Source organism: Aotus nancymaae, unplaced genomic scaffold, assembly GCF_030222135.1.
Source record: "Aotus nancymaae isolate 86718 unplaced genomic scaffold, 86718_ANA_hifiasm-v0.15.2.pri h1tg000012l, whole genome shotgun sequence".
Taxonomy (NCBI): domain Eukaryota; kingdom Metazoa; phylum Chordata; class Mammalia; order Primates; family Aotidae; genus Aotus; species Aotus nancymaae.
In genome coordinates, this window is record NW_026988423.1 from 21916234 (window position 1) to 21940626 (window position 24393).

General features: G+C 46.8%; 1 protein-coding gene across 2 annotated transcripts in view; it reads right to left on the reverse strand.

Annotated features, from left to right (window-relative positions):
- BACE1 (beta-secretase 1) overlaps nucleotides 1–14007 on the reverse strand; it is a 26150-nt gene extending 12143 nt beyond the window's left edge. For both annotated transcript variants that reach the window (XR_001110270.3, XM_012470430.2), the window contains exon 1: nucleotides 13747–14007. Coding sequence is in view for 1 of the 2 variants with exons in the window: in XM_012470430.2 (XP_012325853.1) it covers nucleotides 13747–14007 (261 nt within the window). In the remaining variant the exon portion in view is untranslated. The remainder of the gene's footprint in view (nucleotides 1–13746) is intronic.
- Nucleotides 14008–24393: the final 10386 nt, after the last annotated feature.

Sequence of the window (24393 nt, forward strand, 5' to 3'; positions counted from 1 at the left end):
GGAGAATCATTTGAACCTGAAAGGTGGAGGTTGCAGTGAGCCGAGATGGCACCACTGCACTCCAGCCTGGGTGACAGAGTGAGACTCCGTCTCAAAAAAAAAAAAAAAAAAAACCCAAAACCAAACAAACAAACAAACAAACAAAAAACCGGTAAAGCTTTAACATTTCCTACTTCGCGGTCCAGCCCTGCCTACATATCCAGTCCCTGTCCCATACTGTCCCAGGCCCTCTGCTGCCAGCCACACTGACCTCATCTCAGTTCCCCATACCAGCCATGGTCCCTCTGGCAAAGGCTGTTGCATCGGCCTCACTCTGCCTGGACCATCCTCCTCTCCACTTGCAGGTTTATCTACTTATCCCCTATGCATCCTGTCATCTGAGCTCAGGGGACTTCCTTAGGGAGACAGACCAGGTTATATTATCTTATTTAAATGCTTCCAGGCCAGGTGCGGTGGCTCACGCTTGTAATCCCAGCACTTTTGGAGGCCAAAGTGGGCAGATCATTTGAGATCAAGAATTCAAGACCAGCCTGGCCAATATGGTGACACCCTGTCTCTACTAAAAACACAAAAATATGAGCCGGATGTGACAGCACACCCCTGTAATCCCAGCTACTCGGGAGGCTGACACACGAGAATCGCTTCAATCTGTAAGGCGAAGGATGCAGTGAGCCGAGATTGCACCACTGCAACAGAGACCCTGTCTCAAAATAAAATAAAATAAAATAAATGCTTCCATAGAACTTGTCAGTCTGTAATTACACACTGAATCTCACCTCCCCTCATACCAAATTAAAGAAAAATTACTAAAGTGTTCTTAGTACTCTACTAAGGTATCACAGTGCCTGGCAATAATATTTCTTGAATGAATGAATGAATGAAGGAAGGAAAGAAGGTGAAAGAGCTAATCTACCCTGTTTTTTGGATGATGGGTGAGGGAGGGATCCCTCACTGGCTCCCAAACCATGGGTGTTTTAGGTTATAGGTGTGGCTCTAGCTCAGACCTGCCTTCCTCTCATCTGGCCCCTGGCATGACACCTGCCTGCATTTAGGCAGCCTGTGATCCTGGAGTCATCATCTTTGTTCCCTGGGGTCAGGAAGACCCAGGAGTCAGATGCCCAGGGAGCTTCAGCCTGGGGTCAGAACTAGGTCAATGTCAATCATTGAACAAACAAACGTGCCCTGAGAGCCTCTGAGGGCAGGCAGCTTCATGAGAGATGCTAACAAGCCCCACAGGGAAAGGCACACCTGCCCAGGTTTCACTCTGCATTCCCCTGCAGTTCTCAGCAGTAGATCTTGGGTGATGAGGCAGGTATGGTGCTGGCAAGCTTAGGGTAAGCTGTTTATTCCCCAAATCCCACCTGTCTTGGCCTCAGCTCTCAGCAGCAGACAGCGATAGCCCAGATTCTTCTGGATGAAAAACGCCTTAGGGGGGCATCTGTTCAGTGGCCAGAGAGATGGGGACTCTTTCCAATTCGGAACCATCTCTCATTATTAAGAATCCACACCCTTTCTTGGTACTACCCCAAGGTCATAGCACTTTTGCAAAAGCATCTGGAGTGGGGGCTTTAGCTCCAATTCTTCCTATTCAATAGGAAGTCTGTTTACTTTTGTGTGGGTATCACAGTTAAAGAGGGAAGACGTGGATATGCTAATACCTATCCTTTGTAATTAAAGCAGAATAAAAACCATAAACTTTAATAAACTATATTGTGCTTCATGGCTGGGTGCAGTGGCTCACACCTGTAATCCCAGCACTTTGGGAGGTAGAGTCAGGCGGATCATGAGGTCAGGACTTCGAGACCAGCCTGGCCAACATGGTGAAGCCCCATCTCTACTAAAAATACAAAAATTAGCCCGGCATTGTGGTGAGTGCCTGTAATCCCAGCTACTTGGGAGGCTGAGGCAGGAGAATGGCTTGAACCTGGTAGGCAGAGGTTGCAGTGAGCTGAGAGCATGCCATTGCACTCCAGCCTGGGTGACAGAGCGAGACTTAGTCTCAAAAAATAAAAAAAGAGGGAAGATACTTACATTCTTGCAAAACAAGTTTCAGCTGAAGTTGAGATTTAGAAGCCTTCCATTTTACAGAGGAGGAAATTGAGACCTAGAGTGAGTAAGCAACTTCACCCATCTTACACAAGCCACAAAGCTAGGACAAGAATCCAACGGTTCTGACCAAGCCTCAAGTGTGATCTTTCATCTCCTTGACCTTCCGGTCTTACATGTGGAGAGGAAGTATGTGGCAGATTGTTATACTATGTCAGAGGGGATCCCGCCCCCCACCCATGCCCTCTTGGGATCCCCTTTGACAGTGACTCTGGGCTTAGCCAAGTGACTGGCTGTGGCCAATGGGCTACCAGCAAATTATGCAAGGAGAGGCTTGATAAGCTCTTGTGCATTGGGGATTGCCCTCTTGGAAGCTTCTGTGTGAAGTAGCTCAGTCTTGCCTCCTTCAGAATGAAAGACTTCACAGAGGCCCAACAGGCCTGGATTAGTCCAGCCCCCCAGCTGACTACTAGCTGAATGCAGCCACATGGGTGAGCCCAGGTGGGATTTGTAGAAAAATCACAAGCCAATACACAGAATCCTGAAAAATAAAATGACTCTTGTTTGAGCCACTAAAATTTGGAGTTGTCTGTTACCCAGCATCAGATAACTGACACCAACTATCTGAATTAAATCCTGGGATCCTTGACCTTGAAGGCAGCAACCATAGGTCAACCCTGTGAACATCTCTTGCCAGTTCCCTTTCCTCACCATGCTTCTTGTAAAGTTTCCCAAAAGCACGATGATCTCTCACTTGTGCATCTTTGCAGATGCTTGTCTGCAACGTTTTTCCCTGTTCTAATGTTCACATCACACTTTAAACGTCCTTTCTCTCAAAGATCTTGTCCTCATGCCCAGATGAGATCAGGTTCTGCCTCTTGCAGACCTGCAGTAGCACCTGTGCTTCTTTGTCTGCCACTCACACTTTTAATCATTTATTTAATGTCTGCCTATCCCACAGACTATGAGCTCCACAAGGGTAGGGAGCGTTTGTATGCTTATTACTTGTCACCCAGTCCTGGGTTGATGCTCCATAATGATTTTTTTTAATTGACAGCAACTGCCTCATTCCCTGCAGTTAATTCCCATGACTCTACAGACTCCTGCTATTCTTTTTTTTTTTTTCCTTTTGAGACAGGGTCTAACTCTGTCACCCAGGCTGGAGTGCAGTGGCGCGATCTTGGCTCACTGCAACCTTCGCCTCCTGGGTTGAAGCAATTCTCCCACCTCAGCCTCCTGAGTAGCTGGGACCACAGGCGCCTGCCACCACTCCTGGCTAATTTTTGCATTTTCAGTACAGATGGGGTTTCACCATGTTGGCCAGGCTGGTCTCGAACTCCTAACCTCAGATGATCCACCTGCCTCAGCCTTCTGAGGTGCTGGGATTACAGGCATGAGCCACCACTGCTATTAATTCTCAGCCCCAGAGTACTTGCAGGGATGATTTTCAACCTGTTACGGTGCATGACCACTGGGCATAGCGACATCCACCATACCCATGTACCTTGACTGAATATCCACCCAAGGTCCTGTGATTCTTAGAGCAGCTATAGTGACACCAGAGTTCCTTGGTCCCAGAACCTTCTGAGTCAGCTTCATCTGCTTTTCCTAAGTGATTTCCAAACCTGAGCTTACCCAAGGCTGAGAAAAGGGGGCAAGGAAGGACAAGAGAAGCCTTAAGTCAGCAGCTGGGAGGGGCTTATGTCCAACAGAGTACACAGCTCCTGCTTCAGAGTCCAGCGATTGGGTCCTGTCCAGGTTCCTCCCACCTTGAACAAATCAGCTAACCCTGTGCAAACAGACTCCTTTTCCTAGGTATTTCCTCTGTCTTCCACTTGGCTCTCCTGGCTGTAGCTGGCCATTGGTACCTGGGAGCAAGCTGCCTACCTGGTGTCACTTATCCCACCTCTGGCTGGTTTTTCAAGGAGTCCCAACGTGGCTGGGTCACTCTAAAGCTTATCTAGTGTACCTTTCCCCCTTTGGATGGGATACTCCATTTCTCTGCAGCCTCTAACCCAGCTCAACTAATATTTATCAGTGCCTCCTACTCAAATAAAATGATGGATGTTGACGATCAAAAAATTTATGACAATAGTTTTACAAAATTTTTTTTCTAAAGCAGCAGAACCTTTTCCCCCTTTTCCAATCATACGCAGGATCCTAGTGTACAAAAGAGAAAAAGGCAGAGATGTTCTGTTTGAAGGAGAGGGCTGACTTCCTCTGTTTCCCTCCCCTGCCTGTGCTGGCTCTCGAGGCATCTCTTCAGCACCTCTAGCCTCTGCGGAACCCACCTGGAAAAGCCATGCTCCACAAGGTAACGCGGCAGCTATACACCACCTGCTTTTCATTATCAGATGGTAAGTCCTTCCTGTTATATAACCTTGTCCCACCCACAGGTTACAGTGGCTTGAATCTTCTCTTGCTCTGTCCTCAGTTGAAAATGAAGTTGACCTCTGGCATCTCCCCCCATGGCACCTGTGTCGTCATGCTCAGCACACGGGCTTGTTTGTTCAAGCCATTGGGAGATGCAACTCACTCCTTGTGCTACCTATCAAAACCTCCACAGGCCTTGGAAAAGAATAAGTGGTGGGGCTGGGCACAGTGGCTCACACCTGTAATCCCAGCATTTTGGGACGCTGACGTGGGCGGATCACTTGAGGTCAGATGTTCAAGATCACCCTGGCCAACATGGTGAAACTCTGTCTCAAACAAAACAAAAATTAGCCGGGCATGGTGGCACATGCCTGTAGTCCTAGTACTTGACAGGCCAAGGCAGGAGAATTGCTTGAACCCAGGAGGCGGAGGTTGCAGGGAGCCAAGTTCTTACCACTGCAGTCCAGCCTGGGCAACAGAGTGAGACCTTGTCTCAAGGTAAAAAAAAAAAAAAAAAAAGGTGCAATGGCTCATACCTATAATTCCAGCACTTTGGGAGGCTGAGGTGGGTGGGTCACGAGGTCAGGAGTTCGAGACCAGCCTGGCCAACATGGTGAAACCCTGTCTCTACTAAAAATACAAAGATTGGCTGGGTGTGGTGGCGTGCGCCTGTAGTCGCAGCTACTTGGGAGGCTAAAGCAAGAGACTGGCTTGAACCTGGGAGGCGGAGATTGCAGTGAGCTGAGATTGCACTACTGCACTCCAGCCTGGTGCTCCAGGTGACAGAGCTAGAGTCCATCTCAAAAAAAAAAAAAAAAAAGAATAAGTGATGAGATTCACTGACCTTGAAAGACCAAGCAAGAAGACATCCAGCCTACAGTGGGGTTACTGTGGGCAGCAGAGTGGGTAGCCCCAGGGTGACAGCAGCTTGGGAGATATGGTGACAGAGGATAGGTTGGCAAGGGAGGAGACAGAGCTTGGCCAGTTTGCTCTGTGAGGACAAGGACCTAGGAGTCCCAGCTCCCCCATGTCAGAATCCCCCCAGTACTGCTGATTCCCCATTCTCCCCAGCACAGCACAGCTCTCCTATTTTGGCTATAGTACCCGAGGCTGCAGTACTGAGGAGGTACTCAGGTGCTGTCACATCCTGCCAGAAGAATCTCAGGGCAGCTCCAGAACTCGGAAAATGTTCTGGCTCCTTCCCAGAACTCTCCCCTGCCCAGGCACCTGAAAGAAATGGCTCCCAGGAGAGAGAGAAATTAGTCACCAGGTATGGGGGATTCCCTGGGAGGTGTTTTTCTTCCTGGATTTTCTTTTTTTGAGATGGAGTTTTCGCCCTGTCACCCAGGCTAGAGTGCAGTGGCATGATCTCGGCTCACTGCGACCTCCGCCTCCTTGGTTCAAGCGATTCTCCTGCCTCAGCCTGCTGATTAGCTGGGATTACAGGCACATGCCACCATGCCTGGTTAATTTTTGTATTTTTAGTAGAGATGGGTATTTACCACGTTGGCCAGGCTGGTCTCAAACTCCTGACCTCAGGTGATCTGCCTGCTTCAGCCTCCTAAAGCACTGGGATTACAGGCATGAGCCACCACGCCCAGCCTCTTCCTGGACTTTCAACTGGAATTTTCTGCTTAGCCCTTTATTGGAGCTGTCCAAGAAGGGTTCCTGATCTACCACCTTAGTGAGAGGGCACAGTCTTTCTCAGCGTCCCCTCACTCCAGCTAAACTCTTCTTTACTAGTCTGGGGAGTAGAGGAGAAGAGGTGTGGAATGACAGGATGAGGGCTCCAGCAAGGGCTTGTGAGCAACCCGAGGCCCGATTCAAAAAAAACCAGTTGTTATCGCAGGGACTGGGTAGGCAACTTAATGGAGCCAGGGTCTTGCTGGTTATGTCTAATTTGGAGGGTGGTTATTTGAGCTGGATGGTTTTCAACCTTCTTATTACAAAAGGTCTTTTTTAGCCAGGCATGATGGTTCACGCCTATAATCCCAGCACCTTGGGAGGCTGAGGCAGGTGGATCACGAGGTCAGGAGATTGAGACCATACTGCCCAACATGGTGAAACCCCATCTCTACTAAAATACAAAAAATTAGCCAGGCGTAGTGGTGCATGCCTATACTTTCAACTACTCGAGAGGCTGAGGCAGGGGAATTGCTTGAACCTGAGAGGCGGAGATTGCAGTGAGCCGAGATGGTGCCACTGTACTCCAGCGTAATGACAGAGCAAGACTCTGTCTCAAAAAAACACACACATACACACACACAAAAAACCCCAACTTTATATGTATATATATATATCTCCCAGAAGTCCACTGTATAAAAACAATAAAAACAGGCCAGGTGTGGCGGCTCACACCTGTAACTCCAGCATTTTGGGAAGCCAAGGTGGGTGGATCACTTGAGGTCAGGAGTTCAAGACCAGCCTGACCAACATGGTGAAACCCCATCTCAAAAAAAAAAAAAAAAAAAACAATAAATAAAAACAAAGTTATCTGGGAGGCTCAGGAGATTGGGGCGGGCGGGTGGGGATGGCTTGGTGACAGGAAGGGTAGGGGTCTAGAGTGCTGACTACTTATCTGTCTCCCAGCCTTCTCCCTCACCAAAGAGGTCCCTTTACAGAACTCTGCCAAACACAGTTCAGAAACCATTATGGGGGAAGGAGAGGAAAAAAGAAAAACCACCTGGCCCTTCTTGGTTTCTGAGACCCTGAATCCTCACAGTTTCTACTGCTCGGATCATTTTCTCTTGCTTCATTGTCTACACCTAATATTCCTTCCCTAATCATTTTTCTCCTTTCCCTCTCTGTTCCCTCAAAGAACAGGTCTATTTGCTAACTTGACTTTCACAACCTTTCTGTGGGTGACTCCCAACTCTGCCTGTCCAGTTCTAACTTCTCTCCAGATTCCCAATGACAGCTGGTGGCTGAATACATCCACGTGGATGACCCACTAGCCTCTCAAAGACAACCAACAAGTCCCAGATCGTAGAACACAGTAAGGAAAGGACCCAGTATTTGGACTCAGAATCCAAAGACCTAGAATTGAACCTCGACTCTGTTCTTACTCTATTAGTGATTCTATTAATCACTTTGGGCAAGACGCTTAGTCTTTCTGGCCCTCAGTTTCCTCATCCTCAAAATGGGTATGCTAATAACTATCCCTTGTAATTAAAGCAGAATAAAAAACATAAACTTTAATAAACTATATTGTGCTTCATGGCTGGGTGCAGTGGCTCACACCTGTAATCCCAGCACTTTGGGAGGCCGAGGCAGGCGGATCACTTGAGGTCAGGAGTTTGAAACCAGCCTGGCCAACATGGTGAAACCCGTGTCTCTACTAAAAATACAAAAAAATTAGCTGGGCTTGGTGGCAGCCTCCTGCAATCCCAGCTACTTCGGAAGCTGAGGCAGGAGAATCACTTGAACCTAGGAGGTGGAGGTTGCAGTGAGCTGCGATCGTGCCATTGTACTCCAGCCTGGGCGACAGAGTGAGACTCCATCTCAAAACAAACAAACAAAAAACTATATTGTGCTTCTAAAGCTTGCCCCTGTTGCTTTGTTCCCTGTCAGAGAGGTTAAATAAAACCATCATCTCCTCTTCCCTCTCTATCACCCCATACATCTCATCAATCACAGAGAATAACTAGTTAAACAATATATGAATGTCGATTCCGCCTTCCTACCCTCACTGCCACCACCCTTTCAGGCCCCCGTATCCTGAGATCCTTGTTTCCATGTCTAGAGTCATGACACTAGACTCTCCAAGTCATCCTGCACACAGAAGCTGTTTTCCTAGAACTAAAGTTAGACGATACCATCCCTCTTCTCATATACCTACGAGGATTCCTTACTGCTTGCAGAATAAAACCCAAGTCCTGTCAGCCCACAGCATCCCCACCATAGTTCATGCTTCTCTTCATGAAGCGGTCCTCCCCACTACTCTCCATATTGCAAAGCTTTCTCATCTTTTGAGGCCTTATTCAAATACCTTCTTTTCCAGCAAGCCATCCCTAATCCCCGTCAGAAGTAGCCGCTTCTCTCTGTGCACTTCCAAGACCTACTGTACTATTTGGTCTTGTGTGATATTTAGGTGTTATGTCTGTGTCTCACATCAGATTGTGAGCTGTCCGAGGGCTAAGACTATGGCATTATTTTTCTCTTTTACACACAGTAGGTGCTCAGTAAATATTTGTTAAACTGAATTGACATCACAAATTTCACTCCTAACAGTTACCTTATTTTTCTCCGTTTGGTCAGTGATGCTCATAATATCAAAATGAAATGACATCCTTTTACTTCTTTATTTTGAGACAGGGTCTTACTCTGTCACCCAGGCTGGAGTGCAGTGGTGCGATCTTGGCTCACTGCAACCTCTGCCTCTCAGGCTCAAGCAATTCTCCTGCCTCAGCCTTCTGAGTAGCTAGGTTTACAGGCACACGCCACCACGCCTGGCTAATTTTTGTATTTTTAGTAGAGATAGGGTTTCACCATGTTGGTCAGGCTAGTCTCAAATTCTGACCTCAGGTGATCTGCCCTCCTCGACCTCACCTGAGTGCTGGGATTATAGGCATGAGCCTCTGTGCCTGGCCCCTTGGTTTAAAAAAAATAAAAATACTTTCTCCAAGAGCTACAGTTCTGCATTTACAACTGCCCATCAACAGTTCTCTTTAGATGCTTGCAGCTTATGTTTTCATTCACTCCATGTTTTTTAGGTGTTTGTTCTGAGCTTGGCATTGTTATAGGTTATTATAATATAATACAAAGACTGCAAAGTAAATAAATAAAATTTAAAAGACATTGTCCTTAGGAGCTTGAAGTTTTGTTGGTTTGTTTGAGACAAAGTCTCACTCTGGAGTGCAGTGGCGTGATCGCAGCTCACTGCAACCTCCGCCTCCTGGGTTCAATCAATTCTCCTGTCTCAGCCTCCCAAGTAGCTGGGATTACAGGTGCCCACCACCACACTGGGCTAATTTTTGTATTTTTAGTAGAGGTGGGGTTTCACCATATTGATCAGGCTGGTCTTGAACTCCTGGTCTCAGGGGATTTACCCACCTTGACCTCCCAAAGTGCTGGGATTACAGGCATGAGCCACTGTGCCTGGCTAGAGCTTAAAGTTTTATGAGAAAACAAACACAAAAATAGATGTAATGCATTACAGGTATAGTAAGGGAGGTATCCGCAGGTGTAATAGGAGAACGGAATAAGGATGCTTGTGATCAACTCTTCTTCCCCAAGACAAATGGCACAGTAGGAGTAACAGGATAAAATAGGTCTTAACTTACTAGCCTTCTACCTAGCCAGTGTGTTAACCTTTCAGCCCCATGTCTTCTGCTAGACACTGTGAGTGATAAAGATCTTTTTTTTTTCTTTTTTAGAGACAGGGTATCTGTCACCCTCTGACAGGCGAGACTGCAGTAGTGCAGTCACAGCTCACTGAAGTAAAGGCCTTTCATATCGTGCAGGAATTGCTATAAGGAACAAGTTAATGGGAGGCTAAGGTGGAAGTATCACTTGAGCCCAGAAGTTGGAGACCAGCCTGGGCAACATAGCGAGACTCCGCCCCTACAAACAATTTGACAAAAATCAGCTGGGCCTGTGGCATACACCTGTACTCCCAGTCACTCGGGAGGTTCAGGCGGGAGGATCACTTGAGCCCAGGAGCTATGATGATGCTCCTGCACTCCAGCCTAGGCAACAGAGAGAGACCCTGTAATTAATAAACAAACAAACAAACAAATAAATTTGTATACCAATACTATAAGCCATCCCCTCCTGCCACTTTTCCTATTCCCATAGTCTTGTTATCCTCCAGTTCGCCCCAGATGAGAATCTCAAAACTATCTTTGATGCCTTCTTCCAACTTCACACCAATGTCACCAACTCCTGCCCACCTGCCTTGGCATGTTCTCTGCATCCTACCCTTCCTTTCTCTTTCCATCCTATCATAGCCTCATGCCCTCCTTGTCATAGAGGGCCTCACACTTAGACTGTTGTGACAGTCCCTGCTGCCTGTGTCTTTCAGTCCCACTCTTTTTAAAATTCAGATATCTCTTCCTAAAAGATTGCTGTATTTATGTCATTCCCCTGCCCCAATAAATTCAAATTTTCCCTTATATCTTTTTTTTTTTTTTTTGAGACAGTTTTGCTCTTGTTGCCCAGGGTGGAGTACAGTGGCGTGATCTCAGCTCACTGCAACCTCTGCCTCCTAGGTTCAAGCGATTCTCGTGCCTCAGCCTCCTGAGTAGCTGGGACAACAGGCACGAGCCACCATGCCTGGCTAATTTTGTATTTTTAGTAGAGATGGGGTTTTTCCACGTTGGTCAGGCTGGTGTGGAATTCCCGACCTCAAGTGATCCGTCCGCCTCAGCCTCCGAAAGTGCTGGGATTACCGGTGTGAGCCACTGCACCCAGCCTTATATCCGAAGGCCAAAGTCCAAACTGTATAGTCTCACACTTAAGCTTTTTGGCAATTTGGCTCTATTTTATTTACCCACACTTATCTGGTCTCAGCATAAACCTGTAATATTACCAGGACTGGCTCTCTCTTGTCTCCTAAACAACCATGCTGAAGTCCCAACATCCATAACTCATCCTCTCATTCATTGTGGCCTCTCCCAGTTTAAGGGGGTAGGGTGAGAAGGAGCAGATGTGGACATACGAGTAAGGTGCAATTACAGTACAATGGGATAGTACGGTGCCGTCTGCCCCCTGGGAATAGCCTCTGGCTCCTGTCCGTCCTTCAAGACCATGCTCAGAGCACATGTCCCTGGTGAAGCTTTCCTAGATGAGTTTATCTCCCTCTGAACACCTGTGGCACTCACTCTTTGCACTCCTATAAATAAGTGCTTCTCAAATTTGAGGCACAAACTGCGGGGCCCCACTGTCAGAGACACTGACTCTAGAGGTCCAGGATGGGGCCAGGGAATTTACATTTTTAGCAGGCTCCAACGAGGGTTTGCAGACCTCACTTTGAGTATCTCTGCATGGATGACCTTGTACTTGTCACTTCCACCCTTTCACTTCCACTCTAATTCTATGTGGGCAGAAAACGTGTCTTCTTGTCTCTTTGTGGATCAGCTCCCAAACACCAGCAATTAATTGCCTAGCATGGAGAACGTGCTCCCCAAATTTCACCTTTACTTGCTCAGTATACAATGCTATCCAAGTTTTCATTTGGCACTTATGACAGCCGTGGCAGGTAGAAAGAAAGGGCATCCTTCTTACAGACAGATGGGGAGAGAGTCCAAGCCACCAGAGGGCAGAGATTGGCTGACGCAGGCTTAGTTAGAAACCGTAGTGCAAGCCACACAGTTGCTTTAGTTGTGGGCTCCTTGGCACTAGCTTCTAGGGCTGGTGCTGAACTTTAAAGCTCACTTTCCTCTTCTAGAAAGGAGCGAGGAAGGAACTGACATTTATTGAGCAATTACTCTCTGCTAAGACTTGACTGCAGGATGTATGCATTATTTCGGGAGATCGGGGAAGTACAGCTACGGATACCCCAGTTTTAAACATGTAAAACGTGGAGGCCGAGGACATCCAAGTTTTTGTGCCTCATTGCATAGCATGGAAGAGGCAGAACAGGCCAGACAAGGAGAAAGTGGCTTCATATTTGTTGGAGGTCAGTTTTGTATGCAGGTGTGTTGTTCTGGGTGAAAGCAGAACAATTAAGAGAGAGAACAATTAACCCTCACAATTTAGTCCTCACAATTACCTTGCAAAGGAGATCTCATTTCACTCATTTTAAAGATGTGGCAGTAGTTTCAGAGAGGTTTTGCAATTTGCCCAAGGCCACACAGCTGAGAAGAGGAAAAGCTGTGGCGGGTAGAGCTGGGATTCCTGGACCGTCTGACCTCAAAGTTCGCGCAGGTTCTGCAGCCCCGTCCTGCGTCATGCCATGGGGTCTGTGCAGTTTGCACAGCACATCAGTAGCAGAAACAGGAGTGGGTCCCAGGTCTCCACATATCCCCTGCTCCCTGACAGTATCTTCTAGCATTCTGTTTACTCAGGGCCTAGATTGGGGCTCTGTCCTGCCCCTCTACTTCCCATTGGAGGCTACTTCTGGGGAAGTTATGGTGCACAGGAGAGGAGGAGAAAGTGGGGGAGACCAGGCCTTCAGCTAGCTGAGAGTAGGGCTGGGGAGCATGCACCTAGGAAGGATGGCTTCTGCAAGGTAATTGGGAGGTGGGGGTTTGTGTTTCTCCCAGATCCAGCTGTCTGAGAAGTTCAGGGAAGTGTGGCTGTCCCCTGTGCCCACCCCAAACACACTCCCGCCTTCACAGACCCTCCCAAGGACAGGCTTCCCAGACACAGATCCGGGGGTGGCTCACAGAGATGGGCAGGATCAGATTCAAGGTGACACACACCAGCATACACAGAACCATAGTGCCGCCCGGGCCTGGACTCCCCAACAGAGGTGGCAGATGCACAGAGGTTAGCCACAGCACCCCACATGGAGGGCTGCTCACCCACAGAGGTGCAGAGGGTACCACCTTCACCAGCAACCTTGAAGGTACCTTGGAGATTGTCAGGAAGGATAGGGAGGGCAGGCAGTGCTTTCTCTATCACTGCCATGCCTCCCCTCTCCCCTGCCATGGAAGGAGTCCCACTCTTAGAAGGGAGCTCTGGCTCCTTTCATACCATTTGTGCTTTCCCCAGGTTCAGTTCAGTTCCCCTCTGGCCTGGGGAGGTGTGGGGTGGGGGAGGGGCTGCAGTGTAGACTGCCATAGGGGGAAGGGGAGGAGGAGGGGACAGCAGGAGCCTGTTCAGGTCTTCCGGGCTGAGTGCAGTCACGGGGGCCTCAGCAACCTCACTTTGGGGGTCCCTGTGTCAGCCCAGATGGTGGGAGCAAGGGGCTGATCCAACTGCTGCCAGGATTCCTTGGTCCCAGACGTGCTGGGAACAATGGTGGGAACATCAGAGGAGGGGACAAGGTGGGTGGCCAACCTCCAGAGTGGTGGGATTTGGGAGACTCAGTCTGGGCCACTGTCAGAGGGGGCTGACACCTGTTATAGTGCCCCTGTGGAGGACCCTTCACCCAGGTCAGCCTCCCCAGCTGATGTGTCTCTCTTGCCCCAAATCCTTCCTGAGGGCATATGTGTCAGATGAGGAGCAAGGGGAACTAGGCAGCCAGTGAGGGGAGAAGGGGAGGGAAAGGGGAGCTTGGGAACACTTCTGCCAACAACCACGTGACCCCCGGGAAATGTTTGGGGAGGGGTCCTTCCTGCTGTCCCCACCAGCCCTTTTGAGCAGGGGCCAGCCTACAGCATCCCCATCCTGTCTTCCCCTGCTCAGGCAGGGGGAGGGCTAGGGCTGGCCTGACCACCTTACCGTCTGCGGGGGGCTGCCCACGGTCATCTCCACGTAGTAGCCCTGCCCCGACTTGCCCCTCAGGTTGTCCACCATCTTCACAAAGCTGCCCCTCCGGCCGGGCTCCTCGGGCTCCTCGTCGGTCTCCCGGGGCAGCCGCAGCCCCAGGGGGGCGCCCCCCAGGCCACTGCGCAGGGGCAGCCGGATGCCGTGCTGGGTGCCGTGGGCAGGCAGCACTCCCGCGCCCATCCACAGCAGGAGCCAGGGCAGGGCTTGGGCCATGGTGGGCCCCAGCCTTCGGGCCCTCTGGGCTGGCACTGGTCCACGTCCGTCCCTGGCGCCTGCCCCCAAGTCTGGGTGGTGCTGGTGGTGGTGGTGGCTTTTCAGGAGAAGGAGCTTGGAGGCATCAGGACGCCAGAGCCTGCAGGGCCCTGGGCCAGCCCCCGGGTCCGGGCGGTGGAGAGCGGGCAGGGGAGATCCGCAGAGCACGGGAGAAAGGGAGAGACTGGGATCCGGAGCCCACTACATCGGCACGGCGGCCGCCAGCCTCGGCAGCGGGCGCGGGCTCCCGGCGGGACTGGGAGGGGCGGGCATGGCGGGCCGGCGGCGGCTTCCCGGGTCCCCCCGGCGGGCGGCGGCGCGGGCAGGGGCAGGGGCAGGGACTCCGGGCTCCTGTGGCTGGGATGGCTGCTCAGGCCACCGTAATCCAGCTCACGGCTCGCAGCTCCCGGGCGGGCTGGGGAGGCGGAAAGACTTGTGGCGGCGGCTGTCAAAGCCAGAGGGTTTTCGCTTTTCCCTGGGATCTCTGGGAAGTGTAGTCTTCCCATGGCAGGCAATCCGGCTTCCGGGGCTCTAGAGGGGTCTGGGATGCCCTCTGCCGAGGTGGAGTCCGCCCTGCAGGGCCCTGGCGGGAAGGGCCAGATGGATGGAGGGGAGCACACCTCTCTTCTGTCAGTCTTTATTTCAGCATGGAAGGAGCTCCCACTTTATGCCAGGCACACTTGCAGGTGCTGGGGCTACAGAGAGAAACGCACATGCACCAAAGGTGGTTGTACAAGGGACAGTTAAGTGATTCCTGCCACGGTGGGTTTTCATATTAAACGATGTGGCATTAAGGAGTAGGGATTTGGGGGGACATCTAAGGGATCTGGAAAGACTCAGTGGGAGAAGGTGGTATTTAATTTGAGTGTTTAAAAATGGGTAGGATTTTCAAGAGCAGAGATTGAGGGAGCAAGATTAAAAGGAATGGAAGAGTTTTTCCAGGCTGCAAACCACCGGAGCAGGGTCCAGGGGAAAGTGCAGTTGTCTATTTTCACCTGCGCCTGCGATCTGCTCGCAGGTAAGAAACAGCCTCAAAGGGTTGAGGCTCTACTTGCCTTGAATTCTTATGACCCCTCTGATTTTCTGCATCATCAGCCAGACTGAGGAGAAACAGCTGTTGACAGCTTTAAAGTGTTAACACTCCAAGAAGTATCTGTATATTAACTGGTAAGAGCTTAAAGCCTTAAAAAGCGTTAGAGTTCTAATAGCTTAAAGGAGAAAAGCTGGTATGGTTTTAACAATATATTGTTTATCAAATGTGGAAAGCCATTGATAAAATTCAGTAGTCACTCTGATTTATTATTATTATTATTTTTTGAGACGGAGTTTCGTTCTTGTCACCCAGGCTGGAGTGCAATAGGATGATCTTGGCTCACCACAACCTCTGCCTCCTGGGTTCAAGTGATTCTCCTGCCTCAGGTTCCTGAGTAGCTGGGATTACAGGCATATGCCACCACACCCAGCTGATTTTGTATTTTTAATAGAGGCAGGGGTTCTCCATGTTGGTCAAGCTGGTCTCGAACTCCTGACCTCAGGTGATCGGCCTGCCTCATCCTCCCAAAGTCCTGGAATTACAAGTGTGAGCCACTGCACCGGGCAGTCACTCTGATTTAATTTTTTTTAAAAATGAAGGGGAGGCTAGGTTTGGTGGCTCATGCCTGTAATCCCAGCACTTTGGGAGGCCAAGGTGGGCAGATCACGAGGTCAGGAGATCAAGACCATCCTGACTAACATGGTGAAACCCCATCTCTACTAAAATACAAAAAAATTAGCTGGGCAAGGTGGCAGGCACCTGTAGTCCCAGCTACTCAGGAGGCTGAGCTAGGGGTAGTCCCAGCTACTCAAGAGGCTGAGGCAGAGGAATTGCTTGAATCCGGGAGGGAGAGGTTGCAATGAGCCAAGATCGTGCCACTGCACTCCAGCCTGGTGACAGAGCAAGACTCCATCTCCAAAAAAAAAGAGGGGAAACTTCTTTTTTCTTTTGAAAGGGAGTCTTGCTCTGTCACCCAGGCTGGAGTGCAGTGGCATGGTCTCGAATCTGCAACCTCTGCCTCCCAGGTTCAAGCAATTCTCATGCCTCAGGCTCTGAGTAGCTGGGACTACTGGTGCGTGCTACCACACCTGACTAATTTTTCTATTTTTAGTAGAGATGGGGTTTCACCATGTTGGCCGGGCTGGCTCGAACTCCTGGCCTCAAGGGATCTGCCCACTTGGCCTCCCAAAGTGCTGGGATTATAGGCATGAGCCATTGTACCCAGCTAGGAAACTTTTTAAACAAGATAACAAATAAAAAGATCATACAAAATATAGTAGTAACGGGCTAAGTTACTCCCATGAAAGGCAGGCTTTGGAAAGGAAAGATCATTATGTCTACTCTTATCCCACACAGTTCAGAACAGTCTGACTGACTCAAAAGACAAGAAAATGGAAAAAGTGTTATACGTGTTGGAAAGCAAAGGAATCAGTAGTTGCAGATTGTATGACATGGATAGAAATCCTAACCAATGAAGTAATCAGACACAAGTTAAAAATATAAAAATCAAAATAGAGAAATGTATGAGAATTGTATCTATGATAGAGATGGCATTCGTATCAGAGGAAAATGAATGCATTATTCAAAAACTGTTGTTGGGACGTCTGGCATCCCATTTGGAAGGAAAGAAAACCAAATGCCTGTTTCATTCGTCTGAAAATAAACTCCAGATAGATTAAAGAATTTAACATTAAAATAAAACTACAGGAAAAATAGAATATTTTTATTGTCTTATATTGAAGACTATCTCCCTAACAAAACCCAGAAGGTAAAGAAACCCAAAAACTGGATGGGTTTGATGACTTAAATATTTAAAACTTCTGTAGAATCAGAAGTATTCCAATACTGCCAGTGTTCTAATTCTGGTTCAAGTAGTAAGTGGGAGACCCTACCCTAGTTACTTAACCTTTTTGAGTCTTTTTTTTTTTTTTTTTTTTTTTGAGACAGAGTCTTGTTTTATCGACCAGGCTTGGGTGAGTGCAGTGGCTCAATCTCAGCTCACTGCAACTTCCTCCTCCTGGGTTCAAGCCATTCTCGTGCTTCAACCTTCTGAGTAGTTGGGATTACAAGAGCCCACCACCATGCCTGGCTAATTTTTTTTTAGACAAAAGTCTCGCTCTGTCACCCAGGCTGGAGTGCAGTGGTGTGATCTCGACTCACTGAAACCTCCACCTCCTGGGCTCAAGCGATTCTCCTACCTCAGCCTCCCAAGTAGCTGGGACTACAGGCATGTGCCATCAGGCTCGTGCCACCACACCTGGCTAATTTTTTTTTTTCTATTTTTACTAGAGATGGGGTTTCTCCATGTTGGCCAGGCTGCTCTCGAACTCCTGACTTCAAATGATCTGCCTGCCTTGGCCTCCCAAAGTGCTGGGATTACAGGTGTGAGCCACTTTGCCTGGCCCCTAATGGAGATGATGATATTAATAGTTCAAACCTCATAAGGTAAGAATTTGATGAGACAATCCACGTAAAGCATTTAGAATGGTGTCCAGCATGTTGTAAGTGCTCAGTAAAGGTCAGCTATTAGTATTATTACTGTTGCAATTACTGAGAAAAGTGACATTTACAAAGTTAAAAGAATAGCCACAGATTAAGAAACAATATTTGCCACACAATAGAGAGACAAAGGGCTAATGTTATAATGTTCAAAGAGCTTCTACAAATCAATATAAATTCCAAACAACCTGATAGAAAAATGAACAAACGGTAAGGGGAAAGGTGAGGAAAAACAAAAACAACAACAAAAACCAAACAACAAAGAAGAGAAAAAGAAAACTGAACAAAGAATGTGAACAGAGAATTCACAGAAGAAATTCAAATGGATGATAAACATGAAAAAAAGCATATGAAGAAAGCTTAACTTCATTAATGGTTGAAGGAACCAAAATGAAACAGTGAATTCTTTGTTCCTTTCTCTTTCTTTTGTTCTCCTCTTAGATTTGTAACATTTGGTATTGATGAAGGTATGTTTGGACTGTAAATTATTCCATTTTTCGAGAGTAATTTGCAATGCCTATTAATATGTAAAAAATTCAAACTCTTTGGGCAATGTCACTTCTAGGACCCTATCCAACAAAAACAACAATGTTTCAGCAGTGTGTACTATAGCAAAATCTTGGGTTCAAAACAAACAAAGCTGGGTGTAGTGGGCTCATGCATGCAATCCAAGCTACTTGGGAAGCTGAGGTGGGATGATCGCTTGTGGCCAGGAGTTCAAGACCATCCTGGAGACAGAGCAAGACCCCATCTCTTTAAGCAAAACCAAAAAAAAATCATCAGGCTGGGTGTGGTGGCTCACTCCTGTAATCCCAGCACTTTGGAAGGCTGAGGTGGGTGGATCATTGAGGCCAGGAGTTCAAGACCAGCCTGACCAACATGGTGAAACCCTGCTTCTACTAAAAATACAAAAAAAAAAAAAAAAAAAAAAAAAAAAATGGCCAGGAGCGGTGGCTCGTGCCTGTAATCCCAGCACTCTGGGAGGCCGTGGAGGCAGATCATCTGAGATCAGGAGTTTGAGACCAGCCTGGCCAACATGGTGAAACCCTGTCTCTACTAAAAATACAAAAAAATTAGCCAGGCATGGTGGCAGGCACCCATAATCCCAGCTATTCAGAAGGCTGAGGCAGGAGAATCTCTTAAATCTAGAAAGCACAAGTTGCAGTGAGCCGAGATTGTGTCACTGCACTCCAGCTTGGGCAACAGAGTGAGACTCTGTCTCAAAACAAAAACCAATAAAAATTAGCTTGGTGTGGTGGCACATGCCTGTAATCTCAGCTACTTGGGAGGCAGGAGAATCACTTGAACCTGGGAGATGGAGGTTGCAGTGAGCCAAGATCACACCACTGCCCTCCAGCCTGGGCAACAGAGTAAGACTCTGTTTCCAAAAAAAAAAAAAATTCAATAGGGAATAAGACATTTGTTCAATGAGATACTAATTAACTATTAAAAACAGTGGCACAGCTTTTTATGAACTGGACTTGGAAGATGTTTATGACATGTTAAAGAAAGTAAATGTGGCCAAGCATGGTGGCTCCTGCCTGTAATCCCAGCACTTTGGGAGGCCAAGGCAGGTGGATCACAAGGTCAGGACTTCAAGACCAGCCTGGCCAATATGGTGAAACCCTGTCTCTACTAAAAACACAAAAATTAGCTGGTGCATGCCTGTAGTCACAGCTGCTTGGGAGGCTGAGGCAGAAGAATCACTTGAACTCCAGAGGCGGAAGTTGCAGTGAGCCAAGATCATGTCACTGCACTCCAGCCTGGGTGACAGATCAAGACTCTGTCTCAAAAAAGAAAGAAAGAAAGAAAGAAAGAAAGTGTGTTAAAACAATAACATTATGATCTCATTTCTGTAAAAATTAAGAAGAATGGGCTTCTGCATATATGTATATATAGAAATGTATATGTATATAAATTTACATCAGTATAAGCAATGAAAAATCTGGAAGATAGCACCCACAATGTTAACAGTGGTTTCCTTTGAAGTGTAGGGTTTAATTTCTTCCTTAGTTTGCTCATTCATTCATTCAGCAAGTGTACATTGAGTGCCTACTACATGCTAAGCACCATTTTAGGTACTGGGGATACAATGATATGTAAAATCCCTGTCCTCATGGAGCTTACACTCTAATGCAGGAAGACAGACAGTAAATAAATAAAATTATAGTATCTTGGATAGTAATATGTGCTATAGGGAAAAATAAAGTAGAGAAAGGAGATGGGAGGGCAGTTTATAGTTTCTTTTTTTGTTTCTTTTTTTTCCTTCCCTGCACTGCAGTTTCAAATAAAGTGGATTGAAAGTACAGAGGGAACATTTTATATCTTTATATCCTTAAAATTTGGTAGGAATATGAAATGTTTTTCTTTCTTATCATGTGAGTAGTTTTCTGTATAGCCCAAATAAGCAGTATAAAAAGAGAATAAAAAGTTATTTTTTCCCAGAATTAAAATACTTGTTCTTTAATTTATTTATTTAGAGATGGGGTCTTGCTCTGTCACCCAGGCTGGAGTGCAGTGGCATGATCATGGCTGACTACGGCCTTGACCTCCTGCGCTCAAGTGATCCTCCCACTTCAGCCTCCATAGATGAGCCTACAGGCACACGCCAACATGCCTGGTTAACTTTTTGAGTTTTTTTAGAGGTTGGGTCTCACTATATTGCCCAGGCTGGCCTTGAACTCCAGGCCTCAAAGGATCTTCCTGCCACGGACTTTCAAAGTGTTGAGAAAACAGACGTGAGCCACTGCTCTCGGCTGTTACTGTTTTTTAACTGACATATTGTAATTGTACATGTTCATGAAGTACAATTTGATATTTTGATACATATATATGTTGCATAATGATCAAATCAGGATATTTAGCATGACTACTACTTTATGCATTTATAATTTCTTTGTGGTAGGACATTCAAAAACCTCTCTTCTAGTTATTTTGAAATATACCATATCAGTGTTACTGTTAACCATTGTCTCCCTACTGTGCAATAGAATACCAGAATTTATGCCTCTTTTTTCTTTTTCTTATTTATTTTTATTTATTTATTTGTTGTTTGTTTGTTTTGATAGAAACAGGGTTCCACCATGTTGGCCAGGCTGGTCTCAAACTCCTGATCTCAGGTGATCTACCCTCCTTGGCCTCCCCAAGTGTTGGCATTACAGGTGTGAGCCATTGTGCCCAGCCTTCTTTTTCTTGTTTTTTGAGACAGAGTTTCACTCTTGTTGCCTAGACTGGAGTGCAATGGTGTGATCTCAGCTTACTGCAACCTCTTCCTCCCTGGTTCAAGCAATTATCCTGCCTCAGCTTCCCAAGTAGCTGGGATTACAGGAGTGTGCCACCATGCCTGGCTAAATTTGTGTGTGTGTGTGTGTCTGTGTGTGTGTGTGTGTGTGTGTATACCTCCCGGTTCAAGCAATTCTCTGCCTCAGTTCCCCAAGAGCTGGGACTACAGGCACATGATGCCACGCCTGGCTAATTATTTGTATTTTAGTAGAGACGGGGGTTTCACCATGTTGCCTAGGCTGGTCTTGAACCCCTGATCTCAGACAATCTGCCCACTTCAGCCTTCTAAAGTGCTAGGATTACAGGTGTGAACCATGGCGACTGGCCTAATTTTGTATTTTTAGTAGAGACAGGGTTTCTCCATGTTGGCCAGGCTAGTCTTGAACTCCTGACCTCAAGTGATCCACCCGCCTTGGCCTCCCAAATTGCTGGGATTGCAGGCATGAGCCACCATGCCTGGTCTATTCCTCCTAATAGTAACTTTATACTCATTGACCAACCTTTTCCCCATGCTCCCCTCTCTTTTCCTCCTCAGTCTGGTAGCCACTGCTCTACTCTCTGCTTCTATCAGATCAACTTTTTTTTTTTTTAATTCCACATGACTGAGATCATGCAGTCTTTGTCTTTCTGTGCCTAGCTTATCTCATTTAACATCATGTCCTCCAGGTTCATTCGTGGTTGTTGCAAATGGCAGGATTTCACTATTTTTTATGGCTAAATAGTATGTCATTGTGTATATATACCACATTTTATTTATCCTTTCATCTGTCGTTGGACACCTGGGTTCATTGCATATCTTCAGTAGTGTAAATAATGCTGCAATTAACATGGGGGTGCTGAGATCTTTTTTAACATACTAATGTCATTTCCTTTGGATATATACCGAGTACTGGGATGGCTGGATAGTGTGGTAGTTCTAATTTTAATTTTTTGAGGAGCCACCATACAGTTTCCATAGTGACTGTACTAATTTACAGTCCCACCAACATTGTAAGTATATCCTCTTCTCCACATCCTCACCAACCTTGTTTTCCTTTGTTTTATTGTAGCCATTTTAACTGGAATGAGGTGGTATCTCACTGTGGTTTTGGTTTGCATTTCCCTCATGGTCAGTAATGCTGAACATTTTTTCATGTACTGGCCATTTGTATATCTTCTTTTGAGAAATGTCTTTTAAGGCAGTTTGCCCATTTTAAAATCCGGTTATTTGGTTTTTTTTTTCTTTTTGTTTTTTGGCTGTTGAGTTGTAAGAAAAAGTTCTAGGCTGGGTGCAGTGGCTCACGCCTGTAATCCCAGCACTTTAGGAGATCGAGGTGGGCAGATCACAAGGTCAGGAGTTCAAGACTAGCCTGGCCAACATGGTGAAACCCTGTCTCTACTAAAAATACAAAAATTAGCTGGGCGTGGTGGCTCATGCCTGTAATCCCAGCTATGCAGGAGGCTGAGGCAGGATACTCGCTTGAACCCAGGAGGTGGAGGTTACAGTGAGCGGAGACCGCACCATTGCACTCCAGCCTGGGCGACAGAGCAAGACTCTGTCTCAAAAAAAAAAAAAGAAAAAAGAAAAAGTTCTGATAGTGGAGTTTCTGACCTAGGAGTAGGGAAAAAATTTGTCATCGATTCTTTCCCATCTTTGAAATATGACCCCTAAATGTTCGTTCTTACTGTAGAAGATAATCTATAATGAGTGAAGTCCTATCTCTCTTCTTCATTCATTGAGTATATTATTAGTATATCAGTTAGTGTGTCAGGCTGGGTGTGGTGGCTCATGCTTGTAATCTCAGCACTTTGGGAGGCCAAGGCAGGCAGATCACCTGAGGTCAGGAGTTCAAGACCAGTCTGGCCAACATGGTGACACCCCATTTCTACTAAAAATTACAAAACTTAGCCAGGTGTGGTGGTGCATGTCTGTAGTCCCAGCTTCTTGGGAGGCTGAGGCAGGAGAATTGCTTGAACCTGGGAGGCAGAGGTTATAGTGCGCTGAGATTGCACCACTGCACTCCATCCTGGGTGACAGAGAAACTCCCTCTCAAAAAAAAAAAAAAAAAATAGTGTGTCATTTTTGTTTTTTCCCCCCCAAAGATTACTTTCTTAATTATGTTTGCCTTGGGGCATTTTATATATTGGCTTGCATTTCTAAGTACAAACCTATGGGGAAACCTGATAAAATGCAAATTGTTGATCTGAGTGAAGGTAATCCTGTTAATCCCATAGTATCTCTTATTTTATTAGCTCTTCCCAAGAGAGAAAAAGGAACCCATGCTAAGGCACAAGAGTTAAGCCTTTGGATGGCAATTAAAATCAACAGGTCTGGGCACAGTGGCTCATGCCTGTAATCCCAACACTTTGGAAGGCTGAGGCTGGTGGATTGCCTGAGGTCAGGAATTCAAGACCAGCCTGGCCAACATGGTAAAACCCTGTCTCTACTAAAAATACAAAAATTAGCCTGGCATGGTGGCGACAGAGTTAGACTGTGTCTCAAGAAAATAAAATAAAAACAAATAAAATAAAATAAACTAGATTGATTGCAAAGATTGCAAATTCTTAGATATAGTACCAAGTCTACAGATGGGTTTTTTTTTCCTTCCCAGTCTGGTCCCCTTGGCCCCTCAGTGAGACTTTTATTTATTTTTCAATTAATTATTTATTTATTTTTGAGACAGAGTCTTACTCTGTTGCCCAGGCTGGAGTGCAGTGGTGTGATCTTGGCTCACTGCAATCCCTGCCTCCTGGGTTCAAATGATTCTCCTGCCTCAGCCCCCTGAGTAGCTGGGATTACAGGTGGCTGCCACCACACCCAGCTAATTTGTGGATTTTTAGTAGAGACAGGGTTTCACCATGTTGGCCAGGCTGGTATCAAACTCCTGACCTCAGGTGATCTGCCTGCCTCAGCCTCCCAAAGTGCTGGGATTACAGGTGTGAGCCATGTGCTTGGCCTAGACTTTTAAAGAAGGTGGAGAGGAAGGGGGATCAATGATTTGTTATTTACACTAAGAATAAAGGAAGTATAGGCATGACTGCTGTAGAAAAACTTAAACATGAGGAGCATCAATCTAAATAACAGAGAAGGAAACTCCAACAGAGAATGATGTTTATTCAGAAGTAGCATTGCAACGAGAATACAAATGCCATAGAGGCTGGGCAAGTAGGAATTTTTAAAGGCAAAATGAAGATGATTACACAAATAGTTTTGAAACAATAATCCTTGACTACAAGGCTCAATAACAGGGGCAGCATCAGTCCAAGGTTGGACAGGCAATTGCTGCACAGATGGTCTTGCCGAGGTTTTTTTTTTTGTATGTGTAAGTTCGTGATAGCCTTTGTGCAAGGCTGTGGTTTTTGCATTCTTTTGTGATAGTTCCCGGCTTTTTTTTTTTTTTTTTTTTTTGAGACAGGTTCTCACTCTGTTGTCCAGGCCAGAGTGCAGTGGCTCAATTACGGCTCACTGCAGCCTTAACTTCCCAGGCTCAACTGATCCTCCCACCTCAGCCTCCTGAGTAGCTCGGATCACAGGTGTGTGCCACCACGCCTGG